A 21,398-nucleotide genomic window follows, 5' to 3' on the forward strand; every position below is an offset into this window, starting at 1 on the left:
ATCAGTAGCCGGGATCCGACCGACACACACACAGTAATGATACTACAGCAACTACTACTACTCCAGACCCGGGATCTGATCCGGGACACATACACACACACACACACTGATTACAACAACTACATTCAGGGTAATGGCGAGTTGTATTTTAATCATTTGTTTTTATTCGCTTCTATGCCGGTCTGGCAAATTATTGCTTTACCTCAAACCGGTCCGTGGAGCAAAAAAGGTTGGGGACCGCTGTGTTACACCATCAAGGCGAAGACAGTAGCATCAAACCCTCACTATATATTCAGACAATTAAATATAGACCACTATTATCAATACCAGTGCGAATATTCTAACTAACTAGTAATGTTAGGGCAGTTTTTTAATAAGTTTGGGACGAGCAACGGTTATGAGCCAGAGAACGACAGTTAAGTGAGGCACTCGGAACCAAAAGCACACACAGCGGATAGTCGGTAGACGGTGGTAGAGGACAAGCTACATTTACAGACCGTAGAAGAAGAACAGGGCATATGATGCGCACCCTCAATATGAAGGCACCCAGGGCAGTTTCTGCCTTTGATTTTAAAGAATAAGCCTTGTTATTTCTACAAGTGCTGAATCCACTCACTGGACTTAAGTAGATGCGACACCGAATTAACGTCTTGGGTGAGGCAGCTTTTTTTGTGTACGTAGTATCGAGCTGGGACGCCATTGAAGGCGTCTTGAAGGCCCGCGCTAAGAGAAAACATGAAGTCATTAGCTCTTTGGTTAACTAACTTTAGCATTTAGCCTCCGTCCGCTTGTCGTTTCCAGCATGAGGCGTGCAAGAATAATGAGCGCCAGCCACTTGCCGGCTTTAACATTTGAGCCACACACATACACGCGTATGAATGGGGAAATACTTAGTTATCAGTGGCATTATAGTCGTTTAGTTGGCGAGGAATTTTAGCTAACTTTAAGCTAGCACGCTCGCTAGAAGTTACGTAGAGCGCAGAGCAGCTGCGAACAACAACAGGCCAAATCATTTGCATGTGTTTATGTTTGGGACGTGTCGCTCCCTATAAGAGAGCAAAAACAGCAGCAGGTTGTAGAAATTCAAATAATTCAGGAAGGCGGTTAAATTATAATGATCAGACGCAATTTAGGCTACCATATGTAGCCCTGCACGCGGAATGAATGAATTCAGGTCTGGCAGTTGAATAGCTACACAGCAGAGATATTTCCGGCCATGGTTTTAGTAATATCATGTATGTAAAATGGCTTATTTGACATCCCCTCTCAAATCTTAGTGTGAATAATATTTCTTAATGTGTTGATACAGATGATCACTCACAGATATTTCATTATGCTTTGTTTTTCATGTTTCCAGTCTTGCAGAATGTCCAAGATCAGGCGGAAGGTAACAGTGGAGAATTCAAAAACCATATCTGACAGCAGCAGCAGCAGCAGCACCACAACCAGCAGCACCAGCAACCCCGCCGCCCCCTCCCGCCGGCCCAGTGTGTTCGAAAGACTCGGCCCCAGCACTGGGAGTAATGCTGCTGATGTACGTACTGGATGAGCCAAAGCACGCCAACAGGGATTTCCAGCGCGGCCTGAGGATATAGTCATGTGTTTTTCATCCCTGTTTTCCTTTGTCAATATAGAAGGAGGCATCTCTTTCCTGCACCAGGCATTGGCAGTCTGCTGCTGTAGCTGTATTTTATAATATATACAACAAATGCACTCATCAGTCATACATAATCACTTGCAACAGAGTCTTGGTGCAAAGAGCGATGCCATGCTCATATTGTGGTGTGTTGTTAGCCTCCAGCTGAGGGAGGTCAAAGGTCAGGAGAGGCTGCGGACTTGTGCTCCTGTTGCAGAGTTGTTAGTGATTCAGTACCTTGCTTAGGGACCCTTACGTGGTAGCACCTCTTTAGTGGTCTGATAAAGCATGTTTTGCGTTGAGACTGAACCTGATTTTATCCTACTGTGAAGGCTTTCTTCATCTCATCGGGCTCATTTGTTTGTGTCTTTCAGAGTCACTGTAGAAATTGGCTGAAGACTGGTAATTGCAGCTACGGCAACACTTGTCGCTACACACATGGAACTCAGCCACGAGGCAAAGGATTTAGCTTCAGTCGGTAAGATGCCTTGTTTTAGAATTTCTGTGTGATATTTTAGGCACGTGATTTTCAGGGCGTAAGTTTTGGACACAATCTTGTTAAACTCTATGACTGTTCTGTTCATACTAAATAAATGGCTCATTATCATGATGGCGTCATATTACTGACACGATGCTTGCGCCTCACGGGAGCAGGTCAGCTGAGAGACCCACAGGTGACCTGCGGGAGAGGATGAAGAATAAAAGACAGGATGTCGACCCAGAAAACTTGAAGCGAGACCTAGACGAGCCCACATCCCCCACAGCGAGAGTGAGTTCTCCGCTCCTTCAGAGTCTGCCTGTTTAAAGTATTAATATTTTAGTGAAAGCATAATGATGGCTGAAATAAAGAGAGGCTGTGGGCTGTGTGCCACCTGGAACTACAGAAGATATGAAGATGGTGCTCAACGTGTGGGTGTCATTCTCACAGCTGTGTGTGTGTATCCATCCACAGCAGAGAGACTCCTCCAGAGGCCGACACAGGGAGAAGGAGGATATAAAGATCACTAAGGAGCGCACTCCAGCCAGTGAAGAGGAGCCCACAGAGTGGGAAACCAACCGTGAAGGTTCAGTAGCTCCTTTTGTTCAAGTGTAAATGACCTGCTGATTTGAAATGAATGAGATAACTGATCGTGACATGAGAGATCCTAAGATTTGGGCTTTTCTTTAGAAGTCACTACTATGTTTTTTATTTTTTATTTTTTACTTTAAGACTCAGACATCGGTGACTACGACTACGAGTTATCCCTTGAGATGAAGCGCCAGAAGATTCAGCGCGAGCTGATGAAATTGGAGCAGGAGAACTTGGAAAAGAGGGAGGAAATTGTCATCAAGAAAGAAGAGTCTGCCGCCAAAACAAGAGCCGCTGCCATGCCGAAGGTAAGCTAGTTTCTACCTTTGCTTGCAAAGAAAGCCTGATTGTATTTCTGAATCAGAACGGCCCTCGCTGAAGTCGCTGCCTGCAGGACGGCCTCTGATTGGGCTCTTAAACTGATCTGTTATCTCTGTCCCTCAGGTCTCCCCGGAGCAGCTAATCAAAGATTCACCTCCATCCAGGAAGTCCAGTGGATCCCCAAAACACAAAAGTGGCACCAAAGGCCTCGGATCTGGGAAGAAGGAGAAGAAGGCGTCTGTGTCTTCACCTGTTTCAGAGTCTGCCAGGTAAGAGGTTTGTTTTTTACATGCAGGATATCTCAAAGACAACTCAGCAGACTTCAGTGACAGCGCTGCTGTGTGTGCTTCCTACAGTCTGATAATTATATTTTTACGATGGATTTGATGGACGTTTTCTTTCCTCTTCCAATCAGGACTTCAAAAGGGAGCCACAGTAAGAAGAAGGGGCCCCGTACCCCCAGTCCCCCTCCCCCTGTCCCTCTGGACATTCCTGTGATTGGCAAGAAACACAAAGGCAAGCACAAAAACAAGGAGAAGTCTGAGGAGAAGCAGAAGGAGGGGAAAGACCGAGGGCGGGATACAGAGAAACACAAAGAAAAGAAGGAGAAGCGCAGGTACAGATCTATGACACCATTAAGATGATGGTTTTAGTGGTCTCTGTGGTTATTTATGCAACACGATTCTCTTCAGTTATCTTCAACTCATGACTTTCATCTTTGTGAACGTGTGTTGTTCATAGGGACCGATCAGACAGTTCCCACAAGGCCAAGCGGTCAGTGACATCAGAGGAGCGTTCTGGTAGCGTGTCATTGCCTTCAAGGGGCACTTCACCCTCAACCAGGAAGAAATCCACCTCTCCTAAAGCTTCGTCCCATAAGACTCATGCACTGGTGTCCCCTCCTCGGAGGTAGGCACGTATTCGTAACGGTCTCATCAGTAAATAGAAGACATAGCGCCTGTCAGGAAATAACCGTCCTCTGTCACTGCAGGTCTCCTTCTCCTCCACGCCGCCAGCGCACCCCAACTCCTCCACGCCACCACTCCCCTTCCTCCCACTCGGGTTCCTCTGCCCAGCGGCACTCTTCGTCTCCTCGTCGGCGTCGCTCGTCCTCACCCATTTACCACCGGAGCTCGGCAGCCCAGGCCTCCACCTCCTCCCCTCCGAGTTCTCGGCGGTCCCGATCACCACCGGCATCCCACGACACCTCCTCGCCCCACCGCCGTTCTGACAGGTCGAGCCCCAGCCGGCGGCACTCCAGGGGCCGTGAGAGGAGCCGTGGCGAAAGAGAGAGGAGTCCGCCTGCCCAGGAGCGCAGACATGAGCGCAGAGACGGTAACTTCAAGTTCTAATACCGGATTTGTTTGTCTTTTTGTGTAAAGTTTCATGAAAACTACGCTCACTTTCAGGTAAATTTTTCACACAAATGCTGCTCTTTGTGGTGTCAGTAGCAAATAAAAGTTCTCAAAAGGAAAAATAACTAACTTAAACTGTTATTACATTTTACATGACTGCATTCTTACCTCAAAACAACTGTGGATCTGTCTTCATTTTGCACAGCATTGCTTGGAAATGTAGCAGTTCATTAATTGTTTATTCCTTCCTCTAGAAGGGGAGAGAGCTGAATTTCTCCTCTGGGCTTGAGAATTTTAAATCATTCCTTGCATCACTGGCTAAGCTTTCTGTCTTTCTTGCAAACAGAAAGCCGCAGTAAACGAGAGAAGGACAGCATCCGCGACGACCGGGACTACGACTCTGAACAGGTGTCATCACGGGACGCTCGTGACGACCGGGAGACCAGAGAGGCCCGTGAGCGACGGGACGCACGTGACCGAGGAAGGGAAACAACCAGAGACTCTCGCGACCACCGAGACAACAGGGATGTAAAGGACTCCAGAGAGAGCAGGACAGAGACCCGCTCCAGCCGAGAGTCGCTGGAGATCCGAGACCGCGAACGGGAACGAGAGAGGGACCGGGAGAAGGACAGAGAGCGGGAGAAGGAGAGAGAGAGGGAGAGGACAGACACTCACAGGAAGGACGAACCCACTCAGGACGACAGGAGTTATGGGAGAGGTCATGGGCGGGAAGATGGGGGGAGAGCTGAAGGAAGGATGGAGAACAGGACGGACAGAGCTGAGAAGAATGGACGAGGGAGAGGACGTGCTAATGAAACCTCTGAGAAAGGCAAGAGCTGCACCCTTGAGCTCGTGTATCACCGTTGTACCTGTGCTCAGTGTGTGCCAAGTCATCATTTCTCACCTTCTTTCTCGTACCAGGTTCAAACAGAAACTCTCGGGGCTCTCAGCTGGACAGCGGCCACGACAACTGGGAGTCACGGAGCAGTGCGGTGCGTGAACGCAGCGCGGAGAGGAGCACGGACCGCAGCGCTACCGAAAGGAGCTCCGAGAGGGGTTCAGACCGAGACCGCTACGAGGGCGACAGGAGAGGAGAGCCAGCCCGAGACTCCTCCTATGACAGGAGAGGAGGACATGGAGAGCGGGATCGCAGAGACAACAGAGAGAGAGGTGCGGGTAAGAGATTATTTCTAAATCTGAATTGGGACCAAAAAAGACATTTATTTCAGTTTTTGTTTGAACTTTTTAACTTTCTGCTCTTCCAGATCAAAGAACAGCCTCTCCAAATAGACACCAAGGGAGATCGGAGGAGTCTGAGAGGGAGGAGAGGAGGGAGGATCGCAGGACGGACAGAGCAGAAGAGAGACGAGAGGACAGGGCCCGTGACCGGGAGCGAGAGAGAGACAGGGAGAGGGACAGGGAGAGAGAGAAGGAGAAGGACAGAGAGCGAGAGAGGGAGAGGGAAAAGGAGCGAGAGAAGGAGAGGGAGGCCGAGAGAGAGCGGGCCAGGGAGAGGGAGCGGGAGAGGGAGCGAGAGAGGGAGAGGGAGCGCGAGGAGCGGGAGAGAGAGAGGGAGGAACGGGAGAGGGAGAGAGAGCGAGAGAGGAAGGAGCGGGAAAGGGAGAGGGAGAGAGAGAGGGAGCAAAGGGAGCAACGGGAGCGGGAGAGGCAGCGGGAGTGGGAGGAGCGGGAGAGAGGGAGAGAAGAGCGGCGGGAGAGGAGAGAGGACACCAGGGACGACCGGTCTGTCCGAGACACCCGGGATGATCGCAAGACGAGGCACGTGTTTCCTCCTTTCAAACACACCGACATTTCTCCAAATTGGCCACAAGCGACTCCTCAAGTGCCGTATTTCTAAATTTTTTGGGTAACGGTTCTCTTCCCTCTCCCTTTAGTCGTAAGAGGACCAGGGTGGAGAGCAGCCCGAGCCCCCGACCCTCACCCAAGCGAGGAGCGCGGGGCCTCAGTCCGGCAGACAGCGACGGCTACAACAGTGGAGAAGACAAAAGTGAGCGCCAGATTGGCCGAGGGCAGGCCAAGCTCCACCCACAGCCCCTCCTCCCCAGCCCAGTGTGTCCGCCTCCTTCTGACAGTAGGAAAATTCTTTTTCAAAGGACACACGCCTCCCGTGTACTGCACTGATAATCATTTTTAATTTCTGTCCCTTTGGTGTGAGGTGTACGTTAGATCTGTCTTTTCCTTGCACGCTTTCCACTGAACAGAAATATATTTCAGCCAAATGATCCTTAGAATGATGCAGACTTAAGCAAAGTCAGTTAAGCCCAGGAATGACTTGACTGATGGCTTCAATGCCTTCAAAGGTGCCGAGTGTGGTTGTGTGACTGTTCCATGTGCATGTGCATGTGCAGGTAGCGACAAGCATCGTCTGCTGAGCCAGGTGGTGCGGCCCCAGGAGCCCTTGCTGCGGTCCCCACTCAGGCCCGCTCCGGCCGATGAGAAGCCCGGTCACTGGAAGGATGAGGAGCGCAGGGGAGCGGCGGACAAGAGGGAAGCACGCAGCCGCCTCGAGGACCTGGAGCCTCGCGGGGAGCGAAGCAGAGGAGGCGACAGGCGAGGAGAGCACCTCGTGGATACCTCAACTGACTCCCGTGGCAGAGCCAGAGACCATCGAGAATCCACGCCGCCTCCACCTCCTTCGGCCCTTGCTGCCGGCAGCGACGACAGAGCTGGCTCCCAGTCCCACGAGGAGGGCAAAAAGAAGACCAAGTCGCAGAGAAAGGGCTTAAAGAAGGGTCGAAAAGAGGAGGAGATCGGCAGTGGCAACAGCTTGGCTGGCGCAGGAGATCGCTTCAACCCCGAGCCCCCAGCTGGTTCTACAGAAGGACCTCCACCCTTACACTCCCCCAGGAAAGGAGCCAAGAAGAAGGCGCTTGAGCGAAAGAGGAAACGTTCACGAGAAGGAGAATCCGATGTTTCTGATGAGGATTCATCCGCCCATCAGCCGCATAGTAAGAGAAAGAGAGGCCCCCGGACACCACCTCCCTCCATGAGGCCTGATCACCGCGGTGCTGGAGGCAACTCAGAGCGGTCTCCGCTGTCCAAGATGGACAACTTCAGTGACTGGTCAGATGAGGAGGTGACAGACCGAGGGGGAGGGCCACTGGAAACACAAGCTCCCCTGGCTCCCGCTGAGAGGGCTCCTGCTGAGCCTCTCAGGAGAGGTGGTCCCAGGGTGGGCAGGGACAGGGAGCGGTGCAACCCCCCTCCCATCGCCCCTCTAATCCCCCAGGATCCTCCAATGCTGCTGCAGACTCTGACTCCTCAGCCCCTCATGTCCCAACCCCTGCTCCGCAAACCTCCACCAGAGCAGACGCGCAGCAGCAGCATGGGAAGCAACCAGAGCCGCGCATCCTCAAGACGTCTTCGGTCACCCTCCAACGAGTCCGCCCACAGAGACGACCCACAAGGTCCGCGATCCCGCCGGGGCCGGCTGCAGGGCGCCAACTCCCGTGACCGGGACCGAGAAAGAGAAAGAGAGCGAGAGAGGGAGAGGGAAAGAGACAGAGAGCGGGAGAGAGAAAGGCCGCTCGTGAGTGATCCTCCGGGGGCCGAGAGGAAGTCTCGGATTGACCAGTTGAGGAGAGGAGAGCCCAGTCGCAGCACCTCCTCAGGTAGATAAACACACATCTTGACTGCTGAGCATGAACATCTGTTAACATTAAACCATAAATATTTGGAAACTGATTGCACCCTTAGTTACATGTGTCCTTATTGTCTTCCAGATCGGCAGGATTCCCGCAGCCACAGCTCCAGACGCAGCTCTCCTGACTCTGAGAGGCAGGCCAGGTCCCGCGCCGGCTCCTACGACAGCCGAGAACGGGAGAGAGACAGGGAGCCGTTTGAGCGGGAGCGAGAACGAGAACGAAAGGAGCTCCGGCCTCAGCAACAGCAACAGCAGCAGCAGCCCCTGCTCCTCCAACAGCCCCTACAACAGCAGAGGGACTGGGAGCCCGAACCCAGGGACTGGCCCAGCAGGGGACGGGAGCCCCTGCTGATGCGTCCTGGCCGTGAGCCTCTCCTGAGGGAGCGAGATATGAGGGACAGGGAACGCCTGCTGCCTGAAGGACTCATCCAGCAGCACGAACGGGAGCGGGAAAGGGAGCGAGAGAGGGAGCGGGAGAGAGACGGCAGAGGTGACAGAGGCGGCGATCGAGAGAGGGAGAGGATGATGATGATGATGGACCTGCCACCCCACGGCGACCCCAGGGCTCCGGGACGAGGGGACCTGAGAGGCGAAATCAGAGGAGACCTGCGAGGGGACATGATGAGACAGGACCGGAGTGACTATGAGCCTCTGCTGCCAAGAGAGGCCTTCAGCCCTCCAGAGTCGGAGAAACCGATCAACAGCCACCATCTAATGGGAGAGCAGCGGGAGCTGGAGAAGACGGACAGCATCGACGGTAAGATGACAACATTTTTATCTCACTTTGTTTTATTCTTAAATTGCCAAAATGGATTTAAAGGAATCCGTGTGTGTGCTCTCAGGGGACGATGAGGGGAAAGAGGACGATGGGCAGTCGGTCGCATCTGTTGGAGAAGAGTACGAACCAATCAGTGATGATGAGCTGGATGAGATTCTGGCTGACAGCCAGAAGAAAGAGGATCAGCAAGACGATGAGAAAATTACAGGTGCCTCCTTTTTATGGAGAATATTAGTCTGGAAATGTTTTGTAAATTCATTTCTGTTATCCTCTCTTGAATTTGAAAACTGATATGTCTGCTTCATTTTTAATATAATAAAGATTGTCAGGACACTTGTCCAGTGTTTCGTTTTAAAAGTAACCCCCTAATGCCATGTGCTGCCAGGTCCTCTGGATGTGATTGATGTGGACTGGTCCAGCCTGATGCCCAAACAGAAGCATGAGCCGCGAGCAGCAGGGGCAGCGCTGCTTCGGTTCACCCCAGGGGCCGTGCTTCTCAGGGCGGGCATCTCCAAGCGACTCGCTGGGCCTGAGCTCCTGAAGCAAGTCAAAGAGGTGTGCAAAGCAGAACTGGATGACCCCAAAGGTGAGAGTTTGGACATCATGGAACCCTAACAATATAGATTTATAGCAGTTATTTATTGTACAGTTTGCGTTCATCATTATCTAGAAATGTGTTTAATGTCTGTTTTGTGAGTTCCATCCTTCTACAACTCTCTTGCCAGATGCCGACAAGCTGTTTGAGCACGACCTGGGGGCCCTGAATATGGCAGCCCTGAACAGGCGGGTGGAGAGGGCAGGTTTACTGAGCAACCTCGGGCCCTGCTGCAAGGCCCTTTGTGCCCGCAGGGACTTCGCCATCCGCCGGCAGTTGCTTAAAAACGACAAGGTAGAGTGAAGGGAGAATGAATTGAATACTGTTTTGTGTCGATGTCATCCAGACGTCATTTTGATATGCGAGTTGTGTTTAAATCTACTTCTCCTCCCTCAGGGTCTAACCAAGCAGTACCCCACTACCCCCGTGGTAGACAACGAGCTGCTGCAGATGAGCATGCGTCTCTTCAGGAGGACCATGGCTGGCCAGGCGTCGGGCCCAGAAAGGTCTGACGGCGCGGCAGCACCAGCAGCCGAGGTCGCTGCAGCTGGTAGTAGTAAGCTCAGCACAGCACAGCCTGAAGTGTGCGTGTCCTGAAAGAAATGGGCGTCTTGAGTCAAACACATGAAAGTGAATGCTTCTAAGCCTTTACTTCTTCTATCCCCTGACTCTGTCCCATTTCATTCCATACCTAGCCTTTTTAGTCATGAGAGGAAATAAAGAAAAAACAGCAACATTGTGAATCGTACTCAGTTATGCTTTACATGTTTTGGGTGATCTGCAAGCGCTGTGCCATAGACTACTGGACATTCTAGCCTATGGAGGTGTGTAATGAACCATGTACGAGAGACGTAAAACACACCTGAAATGAGTTTTTTTTTGTGCATTACAGTGTTTTAGAGCAGCTTTTAAGTCGTCCGTTTCACCTGTCTAACCAAGTTCAAATGACTGTTTTGTTTTCAGAAATTGTGCATTTGGTTACTACAACTGTGCATTAAAATGGTTAGATGTTGATTTTTCTAACGGGTCTTTTGCTTTGTATGAAGTGACTGTTCAGCCTTCAAAAAATGTGACACTTGATATTATTTCGATTTTGTTTACACCATATTCCAAAATATCTGCAGAGCGTTTGCTGCAGAGTGCTACCGACCAACAACACTGAGACATCCTGCAGGGACTTGAATGTTTGTCATGAATAAGCACTGCCAAACTATTCCTTCATCGAATGTAATTTGTTTTAACTGTCAGTCTTTGGAAACGTTTCTTTTTTGCTTGATGTATTTGTTTTGAATGGTTTGGCAATGTCTCCTTGAAATGAACTGAAGTGAGTGCAGAGCACACCATAGACTGCAGAGTACCAGATCTCCAACACTGCCATGTGGAATTCCTCTCCTTAACGTTCACCAGCCTACACCTTCCAAAAAGGAGCCAAAGTGTTCCCAATAGGAAAAGACACTAGACTGCTTAGATTAAAAAAAAATGACTGAAAAGATAATTAATCTCAACTTCACATCACGTTTCTGTGTTCCAGTGGTTGACCCTCCAGAGTCTCAATAAAAAGACTTGCACAGGTGGATAAAGTGAACCTCTGGGATGTGGTTGCATCAACACGTTTTAGATCAACAAGTGACACTTGAAAAGAGCAGGTTGTGCATGCCGAGTGCTCGGACACAAATTCAACGGACAGATCAGCGTCAGTGTTGCACTGAACAGCGTAAAGAACGTAATGAGAATGGAAAAAGGCTGTTATCTTAGAGCCCTGGATTCAACACATCACCTCCCAGCCATGCAACTGTGACTTGAAATCTAAGTGACATTACAGACGTGGAGAGATCAGGGCTCAGGTGTAGCCCATGATCTTTTAGCCTGACCACAACTCTATTTTTTATAGGAGAACACTTTTCCCGTTACATATTTATTTTGTCTAAGGTTCAAGGTTAATTCTGATGTGCAAGTAATGACATCTGGTTTAAAGCTGTATTTTTTACTGTAAAATAAATGTAGAATGACATTTTTAAATTGTAATGACATTTTGTCAAGTCAGGATGACTGGGGACCTGAAGGAATTCAAACACACTGTTCAGACTATCGAGATGACCACGATAAATTGCTATAATGATCTATGAGAACAGCCACTAGATGCAAGCTTTCGCATTTTGAGGTAAGCGCTGAATTTGATGTATAATCACACCCACTTTAAGGTTGTGTTATCTTTATAAATGAGCCTCTTTTTTGTCTAAGGATTGGTTACACACTTCCTTGCAACTGGCCACCATTTTTAACTTTTTTGGGAAATACACAGCTTTTAATTGGATCAATATTTATTTATTAATACAATTTTTCATTGTTAATAGAAATACATTGGTTTAAAAACTCGACAGCTTTCTTTTTGAGGTTTGATACCAGTGTTTGAAGACCTAAAACAAAATTAGAGCAGGTGTCCGATAGCTGGTCAAAGACCTTCTCATAAGCCTTATATTCAAAGGTAAAGAGATCTGTTTTATTATGAATGGTTGAAATGTCTCAAGCTCTGTCTTAAATTTGTTGAAAACTTTGAAAGATTAATGAATGCATTTTTTGTGTCATAAAATTGTAATAGCCCTTCTTATGTGATTGCCTTATTCACAAAAATAGCACCCTTAAGGCAGCTGACGATTAAAAGAAATACAAATAATTTCTGCATGCCACGTAATATACATGTTCCTAAAGAAAAGACATTGGCATAAGCATGTATCTTACGGAGTCTCAATCATCTCCATCTTTTAAATGGTACAATATTATTTATTAATATTTTATTAAATACCCAGCTTGTATTTCATTTTGTATTTCTTTCAGCTGGCATACTCTTTTGTCCATCAGTGTTGTTTTGCGGTGCTGATGTATTCAACTACGCGAGGTAAGAACAGAAGGAACGTCTTCGTCCGTTTGTTGTTGACGAACATTATTTAAAACGGACCGTTTTCCTTTACCCACAATCCTCTGCTTTAGGTCTGTCCTTCCGACTTCCGCCTCAACTACGAGCCGAAGTGAGTATTTTTTTCGGAAATTATATTTCTGCAATCTAACGCCATCCTTCGATATTAAAGTCGAAATTGACCACAAATCTTTTCAGACTATATAAAATAGCTTTGCATCGTCTTTTATGTGAGGTTTTCGATGCGATTGAACGTCTTTAAATGCAGTTAATAGCGATGAAAGGTAGCATTGACTCACCCAGGATGGCTTCGTATTGCCCTGGTGTTCAGTGGTCGCATTTTCACCGAGCTAGACTGTTGAACTGTAACGTAGCTAGCAAACAACCTAAAACACTGGCGGTAGAATAAGTCAGTGTTTTAACGTAAGCGCGGTTTATCTTACCCCTTTAGCTTGCAGGTTAGCCTTAGGTTAATAATGTCACACCGAGCCATCTTTACGCTAACGTCAGATTAGCTCGGTTAAAATTGCCGGGTTAAGGTACGAACAACAACAAGCTATTCTCATTGAAATAGCTAGGTTCATGTTGTTTTTTTCAAAGACAGCTGTTCTCAAGCAGTAATGTAATATTGTGTGTGTTGTTTCTAGATGGCCCCAACCAAGAAAGGAGAGAAAAAGAAGGGGCGTTCAGCCATCAACGAGGTGGTGACCAGAGAGTACACCATCAACGTCCACAAGCGCATCCATGGAATGTGAGTAGTGCAAGGACACAGATGGCTCTAATGCTTAATGTAGAGACATCAGTGCAAAAGACTGAAAGTTAACTGTACAGGTTGTCAGGTAAACTCATATCTAGTTAATTTTGCTGTTTCCTGCTCAGATTTAATCCAAAACACCTTTCAAGAAATGCCTCATGTGGGCATGTGATAGTGGTATTTGTTTTCAGTGGTTAGCAGTGCTGCAAGTGGAGCTGGTAATCTCCACCGTTCCCATAGTAGTCAGAGAAAATATGAAAGAAAACATTTAACTCTGCACATAATACTCTCTAAATTTGGAGCCAGTTAATTCTGTATGATTAATGGTGTTGTCTCCCTGTAGTGGTTTCAAGAGGAGGGCTCCACGCGCCATCAAGGAGATCCGCAAGTTCGCCATGAAGGAGATGGGAACTCCTGATGTCCGCATTGACACTCGCCTCAACAAGGCAGTGTGGAGCAAGGGTGTCAGGTGAGATGATGCACTGTCATAGCTTTCCATGATAGACATGTTTGTTTTTTATCAAACCAAAGTAATGGCTGCCCACAAGAATAAACTGCACACTGTCCTGCTTGTGTTACTTTTGTGGAGAGACATTACATGGTTTATACAGGATTTATAAGATGGCATAGTGAAGCAAAATGCATTTTTGACTGATGGTCATTGCTTGAACTTCCATATATAGTGAATTTTTCTTTTTGTGCACCATTTAAGGTGCAGAATAAAGTGTACAGCAGTGGCTTCATTGCATTTAAGTAGTGTGACATGACTATATCAGTGTCTTTGCATATGAAATACAAACATGTGGTCTAAGAAATTCTGCCCTCAGTTTTTATGAGACACAACAAAAAAATTGTACAGTGTGTTCACAAAACTACACCTTTGGTAGTTTGTACCAAGTCATTCTTGCGTCACAAAGCCTGAAAGGTGCTCAAAGCATGATTTCACCAGCCTGAAATTAATATGAAAAATGTTACTTTTACACTTCGCTTGCATGGAGTGAAGATGCTAACCATCATGTTTGTGTGTGTGTGTGTCGTGCAGGAACGTGCCGTACAGGATACGCGTACGGCTGTCCAGGAAGCGTAATGAGGACGAGGACTCTCCCAACAAACTGTACACCCTGGTCACATACGTTCCTGTCACCACATGCAAAGGTAAATATGCTTCTAACTGGTTTTGGCTTTCATCTACTGAAGCAATGAACACATTTCAGAATATTTCTCCTCTCTTTTTCCAACAGGTCTGCAGACAGTCAATGTTGATGAAAACTAAATTTGTCCCCTCTGCGAGTGGAATAAATAAAATAAAAGGACCTCTTGTTTTGTGTCTTTATTCTTGTTCCTGTGTTTCTTTTTGGGATGTGCCTTGAGTTTTGATCAGTGGTTTTAATCATTTCAGAGGAATGTTCATGGGAATAATGTCCTCAACAGTGATGATAATCCTTAAAAATTGCATATAAATGTTAGAACTTAACTCCATACCCTGCAAACATATTGTTTGTAATGACATGCTTGGTTAGAAGAGTATTATTTCAGGGATGCAGACAGACCTCGTCCCTTTCTTCAGCAAAGAGATAATGAGTTTTAATATGTCCTCTTGAACAGTGATGGTTTGTAACAGCATCATCATAGCAGCATCAGAAGGAGTAGGAAATTAATTTTACTAATTTCATCTGGATATGTTGAAATTATTACAATTACATAATGTAAGGGTAGCATCTGTTAAACATATTTATGGGGAAAGTAAGTGCTATTCTACTGCTTTTGAAATGAGCAGTCTGCAGATGACAGTGCTGTGTATCAGCCATGTATTTGGAAATATAACTATCCTACTAAGATCACAATGTTTTCAGTCTAAATGTGGCTGTGGGTTTACTGTGCATGGAGCAGCTGTCTGTGGATGGTATCGGCACATTGGACTGGACCATAGTCAGACCAGACCGGCTGGGCAAACTGCGGACGGCGTCATGGTGGATGTGGGCCGGGAACGTGCATTGCCGCTGTGCGGCCGCTAGTGGGCGCTGCTTTTCTGTGTGCTGTCGGATGTTGTGAGGAATAGGGACGTAACAGGCTGGACGTGATGGCATCGTCCAACATTTTGTCCACAGTCTCCCCAGCTGTGAAGTAGCTGTAACTCAACAAGAAGGTAAGACACAACGCTGCCTTGGCTTTCTGTCGGTATTGCTATATTGAATTAACCTCGCCGAGAAAGACTTGAAGTTGTCTTCGTGTCGGCTCACTGTCTGGGAGGGACAGGTGTGGCTAGCAGTTAACGGTAGTTGCGGTATTTAGATAAGCTAATGCTAGTCGTTGGTAGCTATCCATGTAAAGTACGAATGTTAGCCCTTGGCTACGTGTATTATCAATTTAGTAGCTAATTTAGAAGAGCACTCATATATGAACTTGTCACGCAGATAACGTTTGGTGTTAGAATGTAACGTTAGCCTGGGTAATATGTGTCGAGTATAATCAACACGTTAGTAGCATAAATGGGGTTGCAAACAGATATTTCGGCTAACGGCTAGCTGGTCTCGTGCTGTTTCCAGTCAGCTGTTTGTCTTTGTGTCCAGGTGGGAGCGCCGCTCAGTGTTTCCATGGCCGTCGGCTGATAGGCGAAGCGATGCGGCACCACTGGCTGCTCCTTGGGGCTTGCGGCTGGGTGCTGCTCATCCTGATGTTTGTTAGCAGGTTCATCAGCTTCAGAGCTGTAGATGGTAAGATGTCGTCTCCTATGTTGATAACTATAGACGGCCAGTTACAGGGCTAAATGCGATCAGCCTGCTCTTGTTATGTGCTTTTAGACTATGGAGAGAGGGTTGGTGGTCAGAGTTGGACGGTGCCAGGCACCAAGGTGGTTAAACCCCCTCCTGTTTCCAGCCCAGAGAAACCAGCTCCAAAGCCATCTGATCAGGTGACTGATGCTGCTTATCATGAACTGGACTGCATCGTAGACTTAACGCAAAACATAGAAATTGCCTACTTTCTGTGCAGTGACACAGTCATATTAAAAGCAAAGCTATCCGTCACATTAGTTGTGTGTGTGTGTGTGTGTGTGTGTGTGTGTGTGTGTGTGTGTGTGTGTGTGTGTGTGTGTGTGTGTCAGCCCTCAGCAGCTGTACCCACAGCAGCAGATTGGCAGTCAGTCGCTGAGAGGCGAATCGAGTTGCTCTCGACTGTATGTAAGAACAGCAGCCTCAGGAATTTGACTCACATCTCCATCAGCAAGTTTGTCCTGGACCGCATCTTCGTCTGCGACAAACACAGGATCTTGTTCTGCCAGACGCCTAAAGTGGGCAATACGCAATGGAAGAAGGTCCTCATAGTGCTCAATGGTAAGCATGGCTTTGATGGCAGGAATAACATTGCACATGTTTACTCTTATGATATGAATGACTGGTAAAAAGCTGTGCACACATTGGCAAAATGTGACTAATGGCAACGATCTCCTACAAATGAAATGAATCCTTTGTAATGCACGATGCTGTATATTCACTGTGACTCATGGTGTTTTTGTTTAATGAGTTCATTCAGCTGACGACCATGTTCTCATCATTGGCAGGAGCGTTCCCCGCTGTGGAGGAGATTCCAGAAAACCTTGTTCATGACCACGAGAAGAACGGCCTCCCCCGTCTGTCATCGCTCACACCACAGGAAATTTCTCACAGGTTGGTCAAGAGCTACTGTGATGAATGCAGACTGTGGATGCTGCTCGAGCATCAGCTTTTAGCTCACTGTATGATCCATTGCAAGGCAAACTTTTCATCCTTCGCATCCATTTTCTCTTAAACCTTTGTGTGCCCCAACAGGTTAAACACTTACTTCAAATTTTTCATCGTGAGGGATCCGTTTGAGCGCCTGATTTCTGCATTCAAGGACAAGTTTGTGAAGAACCCACGCTTTGAGCCTTGGTACAAGCATGACATTGCTCCAGCCATCATCCGTAAGTACCGCAAGAGCCACCGATTCAGCGACCTTGCCGCCTCTGGCCTGCACTTTGAAGACTTTGTCCGTTACTTGGGTGATATCGAAGGGCGTCACCGCATGGACCGGCAGTTCGGTGAGCACATTATCCACTGGGTGACTTATGCAGACTTGTGTGCACCATGTGAAATACACTACAGCGTGGTGGGCCACCATGAGACACTGGAGCAAGATGCCCCGTACATCCTCAAAGCAGCGGGCATCGACCAGCTGGTGTCCTACCCGGCCATTCCTCCAGGCATCACCCGCTACAACAGGACCAAGGTGGAGCGCTACTTCTCAGGCATCAGCAAGCGGGACATCAGGCGTCTCTACGCGCGTTACCAGGGTGACTTCCACCTATTTGGCTACCCGAGCCCAGACTTTCTACTGAACTAAAATGATTAACCCTGACTCAAAGACTTGTTTTCATAGAAAATCCTCACAACATCTTCGTCTTACTGGGACAGAGGTGTATAGTAGCTGACTGACAGACCTAGAAGGCTGGTATGCAGTAGACTGCGCTCTGTAACGTATTTACAGTGACTTAAAAGTTCATTTATTTAACAGGTTTTATGGAGAGAGGAGCTGTGAGCGGATCTGTCAGGTCCGGATACACTGAAGAGCGTTGCATAGTGAGATTTAGCAGTCGAACACAGGTACACATCAAATGGAGACACATTTGCTATCTTATATTTAATGTTAATTATCCTCGTTCGTCAAAGAGGTGTGCTCTGTAATGCCAGGGATGCAGGCCCGTTGCCCTGTAATGTAGCTATTTTACTGCACTGTATGGATCACCAGTTAAAATGATTCATCCTGTCGAGGAAAGTTGTGGACAATGCTACGCGTTTCGACATGTCGTGTCTTTTCTGTACTTCTTGCCATCATGCTAGACGTAGGCGAAGATATCAGGGATGCTCAAATTTGTGGACAAGGAGAGTGACCGGCAAGAATTTAACATGAGCTGATTGGACGTTAATATTTTTCACTGATGTTTCTACGAGCTACGAATTAGCGTTAACTTTCTACGTTTTTTTTTACCATTGGTTTTTGCTTCATTCAAGGTATGCTGATGTCTCGTAGGACAGTAAATTACTCTTCAACTATCATGAAATAGCATCAAAATGGTCCAAAATCAATAACTCACACTGACACAAAGGCCTCGGTCCTGCCCTGATCCACGCTGTAGACGTTGTTCCGCCTTAACTTAAACTGACAAAAGGTATGAAATGCTGTGGACTCCATGTATTCAGCTCTAACTGCGCTGGGACACTGAAGGAAATTGGCACTGGATTTTAAAGGATCATTTTTCTATCAGAAATGTACTGTGTAAATGTTCTTAACATGACTTGCAACTCAACGTTTGTATTACATGTTGCTATTTATAATATTAACCCGCTGACCAGTGGCGCCATCAGTACCTCGGTTGTTAGACGGTACTGCCTCTCTGCAACCACCCGGTGACCTTTTGGACAGGTGGTCATAATACAAGGACAACACTAGTTAGTAATAAAGTTCCATGTGAAATGAAAGAATGTGCTCTTACGTCGCTGTTTTCTGGGAGGCGGGAGTCTTCCTCCTTTGCGAGAAGGGCAAATCAATGTGAGCTCTGAGGACGGGCAGGGCGTATGCCGTCATGTCTGGATGTGGTCACCCTAAACGTGTACGGTGTATGTCGCTGCAATGATACCAAATATCCACAAGGTGGCAGTAAACTTCAAAATTTGGCTTCATCATTAAAAAGCTGTTCAACCCCAGCATAAATGTCACCACACAGGACTGTTGAATTGACACCTGAACCACAGAAATAAGGGCAACACATTGACCCTGTAGCAACATGTCAGCACCAACCATTTCAAGACAGTCTGGTGTAGAACAGGATTTACATTATCAGTGTGAACTGTGCAAGCTTACCTTACGCCAGATGGATTTAAGTTGATTTATGGAGCTTAAGCGTTAGTTAAGTGTCTCAAGTATTACACTGAGTGCCCTGAATTAAGACTTTGTACATGTGTGTGTGTGTGTGTGTGTGTGTGTCTCCCCACCGCCGGGTGACTTCCCTCATCCTGTCGGACTGGTTCGTCCTGCCCTGTCGTTTGAATGTTGAGCTGGAGTTTGTTTAACCAAAACATCAGCTCTGTCTGTTTGAAAGTTTGATAGTGGAGTGGTGATAAATAACTGACACTGCAGCCGAACGTTTCAGTCCTCTGTTGAGGCTGCAGCTCAGGCAGACCGCCTGCTTGCACTGAGCTCTAACCAATTTGACATTACTGAGGAGGTAATTATCAGAAATCTTCACAGAGCGTGACTCTGGATTGCTGACAAGACACTCAAATGAGAAACATGTTGGCATCCATTTTTATTATCTGGCCATGCAGTGTATCAGCGTTTGAAGAGGGGAGACAGTGAATCCGCTCATAGCCTATGAGAAGTGCATTTGGCTTGAGTGATGATGAAATTAAGTCATTTTATTTGTTCCTCGTGTCCCATCCTGCTCCCCAGACTCCACTGTGGGAACCGCTGCACTAACCTACCCAGCATCACTCCTGGGATTGCTCACTTGCCACACCCATGATTACCAATATTGACACTGAAGTCGAACATGCGCATGTCAGTGAGGATGCTGTGCAGTGGGGGTGGAGGGTGGGGGGTCCGCTCCCGTCTGCCTCTATTTATCTCACCTGCCCTCCTGCCTGTGTGAATTGTATATACACTAACATGCAGCTCGGTACAGACCTCAGAAGGTGAGTCTGTGTGGGGAGAGCAGCTCAGATCAAATCGGTGTCCATGCTTGATGCAATGAGGCCCAGCCCTTTTCTTTCTGTGTGAAGCCGACCGGCTTCCTGTGTTTGTGCGGTTCTCAATCAAAGCTGCGGCAAGTCAGACAAGAGCAAGCAGGACCACGGCGGAAATGAGCCTGCTGGACTTTCAACATAAAATATATTTTGAAGGAAAATGTAATGTTCTAAAATCAACAAAAAAAACAATGTAGTAATGTTATGATACAATCTGTGCCTGGAAAGCAGGTGAATTGCATGAGTCTTGATGACTTATCCCGTCACGTGTATATTTTCACCTTACAAGTAAAGCTGCTTTTTACTTATTCATAATTGGCTATCACTGAGCAGTGTGAGTGATAGTCACTACATTCATTCATGTCAACAATGTACTTATACATTTAAGTACTGTATGCAAGTGCAATTTAGAGGTACTGTACTGTTTCCAGTTTACACGCTGCTACATTTCAGATGTAAATATTGCCATCATTTACTCCACTACGTTTCTTTGAGAGCTTTAATTACCAGTTTATTTATGGATACAGTCATACGACACATAATCAACAAATCAGTTATATATTTCTCTAGATTAAACTAAAGTAATTTGTTAGCCCCACCTTTACCAGCAACAACATTACAGTGATGCTCACACCAATGCATCATTAAATGTACTTCAATAATATAAAGTACAAATCAATCTCAAATGGACTATTCTGCACACTGACTACTTTTAGTCTGATTTGTGTACTGTAATTTAAATGTAATTTTGCAGGACTTTTACTTCAAATAAAGAAATGTTTACCCTGTTGTGTTACTGTCTCTATTTAAGTTAAAGATGTCCACCACTGGGTAATGAAAGCGCACTGAGATAGGACACGGCTTTGCTTTTCAATTCCTAGATATCAGTGTTTTTGGTTTGTTTGTTTGTTTGTTTGTTTGTTTGTTTGGTGGAAAACGGTTAAACAGATACGAGTGAGGCTTTTATGCTGAAACTCCTCGCCGGAAGTCGGCGTTTCCAGTCCAACTTGACGCCAGTGGCACGAGCTGGGAGAGAGCGGACAGGGAGCCCGCTGCTGCCACCTCAACATGGAGTAGCGAGATCCCAGCGTTTGCTGCTCAGAAGGGGACACAGAGAGGAATACGCGACGGCCTCTGGGATTTCTCCAGGTCCCCGCCAATGATACAGCGGCAGTCATTTTTTTGTTGACGCGAAAGAAAGCTCGGCTTTTGTTTGAAAGATGGCGAACGACTCTCCAGCTAAAAGTCTAGTAGACATAGACTTGGCTTCGTTGCGGGTGAGTGCTGCCGAACCGAGCTCGTGTTGTTGTTGTTCCCTTCTTTTAGCCGTTTTTGCTACCTTTTATCTCACGTCGCTCGATAAAACACATGTCCTTTAGCTTAACTAGCATTAGCAAGTTTTAACCTGCTCTCCGCTGTCCCTCCTCGGCAGAGCTGAAGTATTGAAAATGACCGCTGAGCCGTAGCGAGGTGTTGCCAGTGTCTGGTTTTCCTTTGTTCGAGATGCATTTGGCATGTAGGCTAGACCAGGGCGCAACAGCTGGCTCACACCGG

At 47.2% G+C, this 21,398-nt stretch overlaps 4 protein-coding genes across 10 annotated transcripts in view; all 4 read left to right on the plus strand.

The window, feature by feature from the left end:
* The first annotated feature begins 485 nt into the window (after positions 1-485).
* Positions 486-11,434, plus strand: zc3h13 (zinc finger CCCH-type containing 13). The gene is made up of 20 exons (XM_070957652.1): positions 486-654; positions 1,358-1,534; positions 2,011-2,114; positions 2,291-2,405; positions 2,589-2,700; positions 2,847-3,013; positions 3,150-3,295; positions 3,442-3,642; positions 3,768-3,935; positions 4,018-4,361; positions 4,728-5,210; positions 5,303-5,557; positions 5,647-6,160; positions 6,277-6,473; positions 6,751-8,013; positions 8,125-8,802; positions 8,888-9,031; positions 9,209-9,409; positions 9,549-9,712; positions 9,815-11,434. Exons 2-20 carry the CDS (start codon positions 1,367-1,369, stop codon positions 10,013-10,015), a joined length of 5,625 nt encoding a protein of 1,874 aa, XP_070813753.1. The 5' UTR covers positions 486-654; positions 1,358-1,366; the 3' UTR covers positions 10,016-11,434.
* Positions 11,435-12,372: 938 nt separating this feature from the next.
* Positions 12,373-14,399, plus strand: rpl31 (ribosomal protein L31). The gene is made up of 5 exons (XM_070957829.1): positions 12,373-12,444; positions 12,980-13,083; positions 13,430-13,555; positions 14,129-14,241; positions 14,328-14,399. The coding sequence occupies exons 2-5, from the start codon at positions 12,980-12,982 to the stop codon at positions 14,357-14,359; spliced, it is 375 nt and encodes a 124-aa protein (XP_070813930.1). The 5' UTR covers positions 12,373-12,444; the 3' UTR covers positions 14,360-14,399.
* Positions 14,400-15,106: 707 nt separating this feature from the next.
* Positions 15,107-20,634, plus strand: chst10 (carbohydrate sulfotransferase 10). The gene is made up of 6 exons (XM_070957670.1): positions 15,107-15,232; positions 15,657-15,800; positions 15,888-15,997; positions 16,190-16,418; positions 16,646-16,751; positions 16,893-20,634. The coding sequence occupies exons 2-6, from the start codon at positions 15,707-15,709 to the stop codon at positions 17,443-17,445; spliced, it is 1,092 nt and encodes a 363-aa protein (XP_070813771.1). The 5' UTR covers positions 15,107-15,232; positions 15,657-15,706; the 3' UTR covers positions 17,446-20,634.
* A 225-nt stretch (positions 20,635-20,859) lies between these two features.
* LOC139351976 (mitogen-activated protein kinase kinase kinase kinase 4-like) overlaps positions 20,860-21,398 on the plus strand; it is a 31,023-nt gene continuing 30,484 nt past the window's right edge. For 4 of the 7 annotated variants that reach the window (XM_070993924.1, XM_070993926.1, XM_070993925.1 and 1 more), the window contains exon 1: positions 20,875-21,121. In XM_070993924.1, coding sequence (XP_070850025.1) covers positions 21,065-21,121 — 57 coding nt within the window. In that variant the 5' untranslated portion in view covers positions 20,875-21,064. Of the gene's footprint in view, positions 21,122-21,398 lie in introns of all 7 variants that reach the window. The other 3 variants (XM_070993930.1, XM_070993928.1, XM_070993929.1) reach the window with 1 other exon arrangement.

The sequence above is a fragment of the Chaetodon trifascialis genome, chromosome 24 (assembly GCF_039877785.1).
Source record: "Chaetodon trifascialis isolate fChaTrf1 chromosome 24, fChaTrf1.hap1, whole genome shotgun sequence".
NCBI classification, from domain to species: Eukaryota; Metazoa; Chordata; class Actinopteri; order Chaetodontiformes; family Chaetodontidae; genus Chaetodon; species Chaetodon trifascialis.

Bases quoted from the DNA above. Each gene is read 5' to 3' on its own strand.
- chst10 (XM_070957670.1), top strand. From the start codon at position 15,707: ATGCGGCACCACTGGCTGCTCCTTGGGGCTTGCGGCTGGGTGCTGCTC. The intron at 15,801-15,887 runs GTAAGATGTCGT...ATGTGCTTTTAG, and splicing joins CAGCTTCAGAGCTGTAGATG to ACTATGGAGAGAGGGTTGGT. The intron at 16,419-16,645 runs GTAAGCATGGCT...CATCATTGGCAG, and splicing joins GGTCCTCATAGTGCTCAATG to GAGCGTTCCCCGCTGTGGAG.
- zc3h13 (XM_070957652.1), top strand. From the start codon at position 1,367: ATGTCCAAGATCAGGCGGAAGGTAACAGTGGAGAATTCAAAAACCATA. The intron at 2,406-2,588 runs GTGAGTTCTCCG...ATCCATCCACAG, and splicing joins CCACATCCCCCACAGCGAGA to CAGAGAGACTCCTCCAGAGG. The intron at 9,032-9,208 runs GTGCCTCCTTTT...ATGTGCTGCCAG, and splicing joins AGACGATGAGAAAATTACAG to GTCCTCTGGATGTGATTGAT.
- rpl31 (XM_070957829.1), top strand. From the start codon at position 12,980: ATGGCCCCAACCAAGAAAGGAGAGAAAAAGAAGGGGCGTTCAGCCATC. The intron at 13,084-13,429 runs GTGAGTAGTGCA...GTCTCCCTGTAG, and splicing joins CACAAGCGCATCCATGGAAT to TGGTTTCAAGAGGAGGGCTC. The intron at 13,556-14,128 runs GTGAGATGATGC...TGTGTCGTGCAG, and splicing joins GTGTGGAGCAAGGGTGTCAG to GAACGTGCCGTACAGGATAC.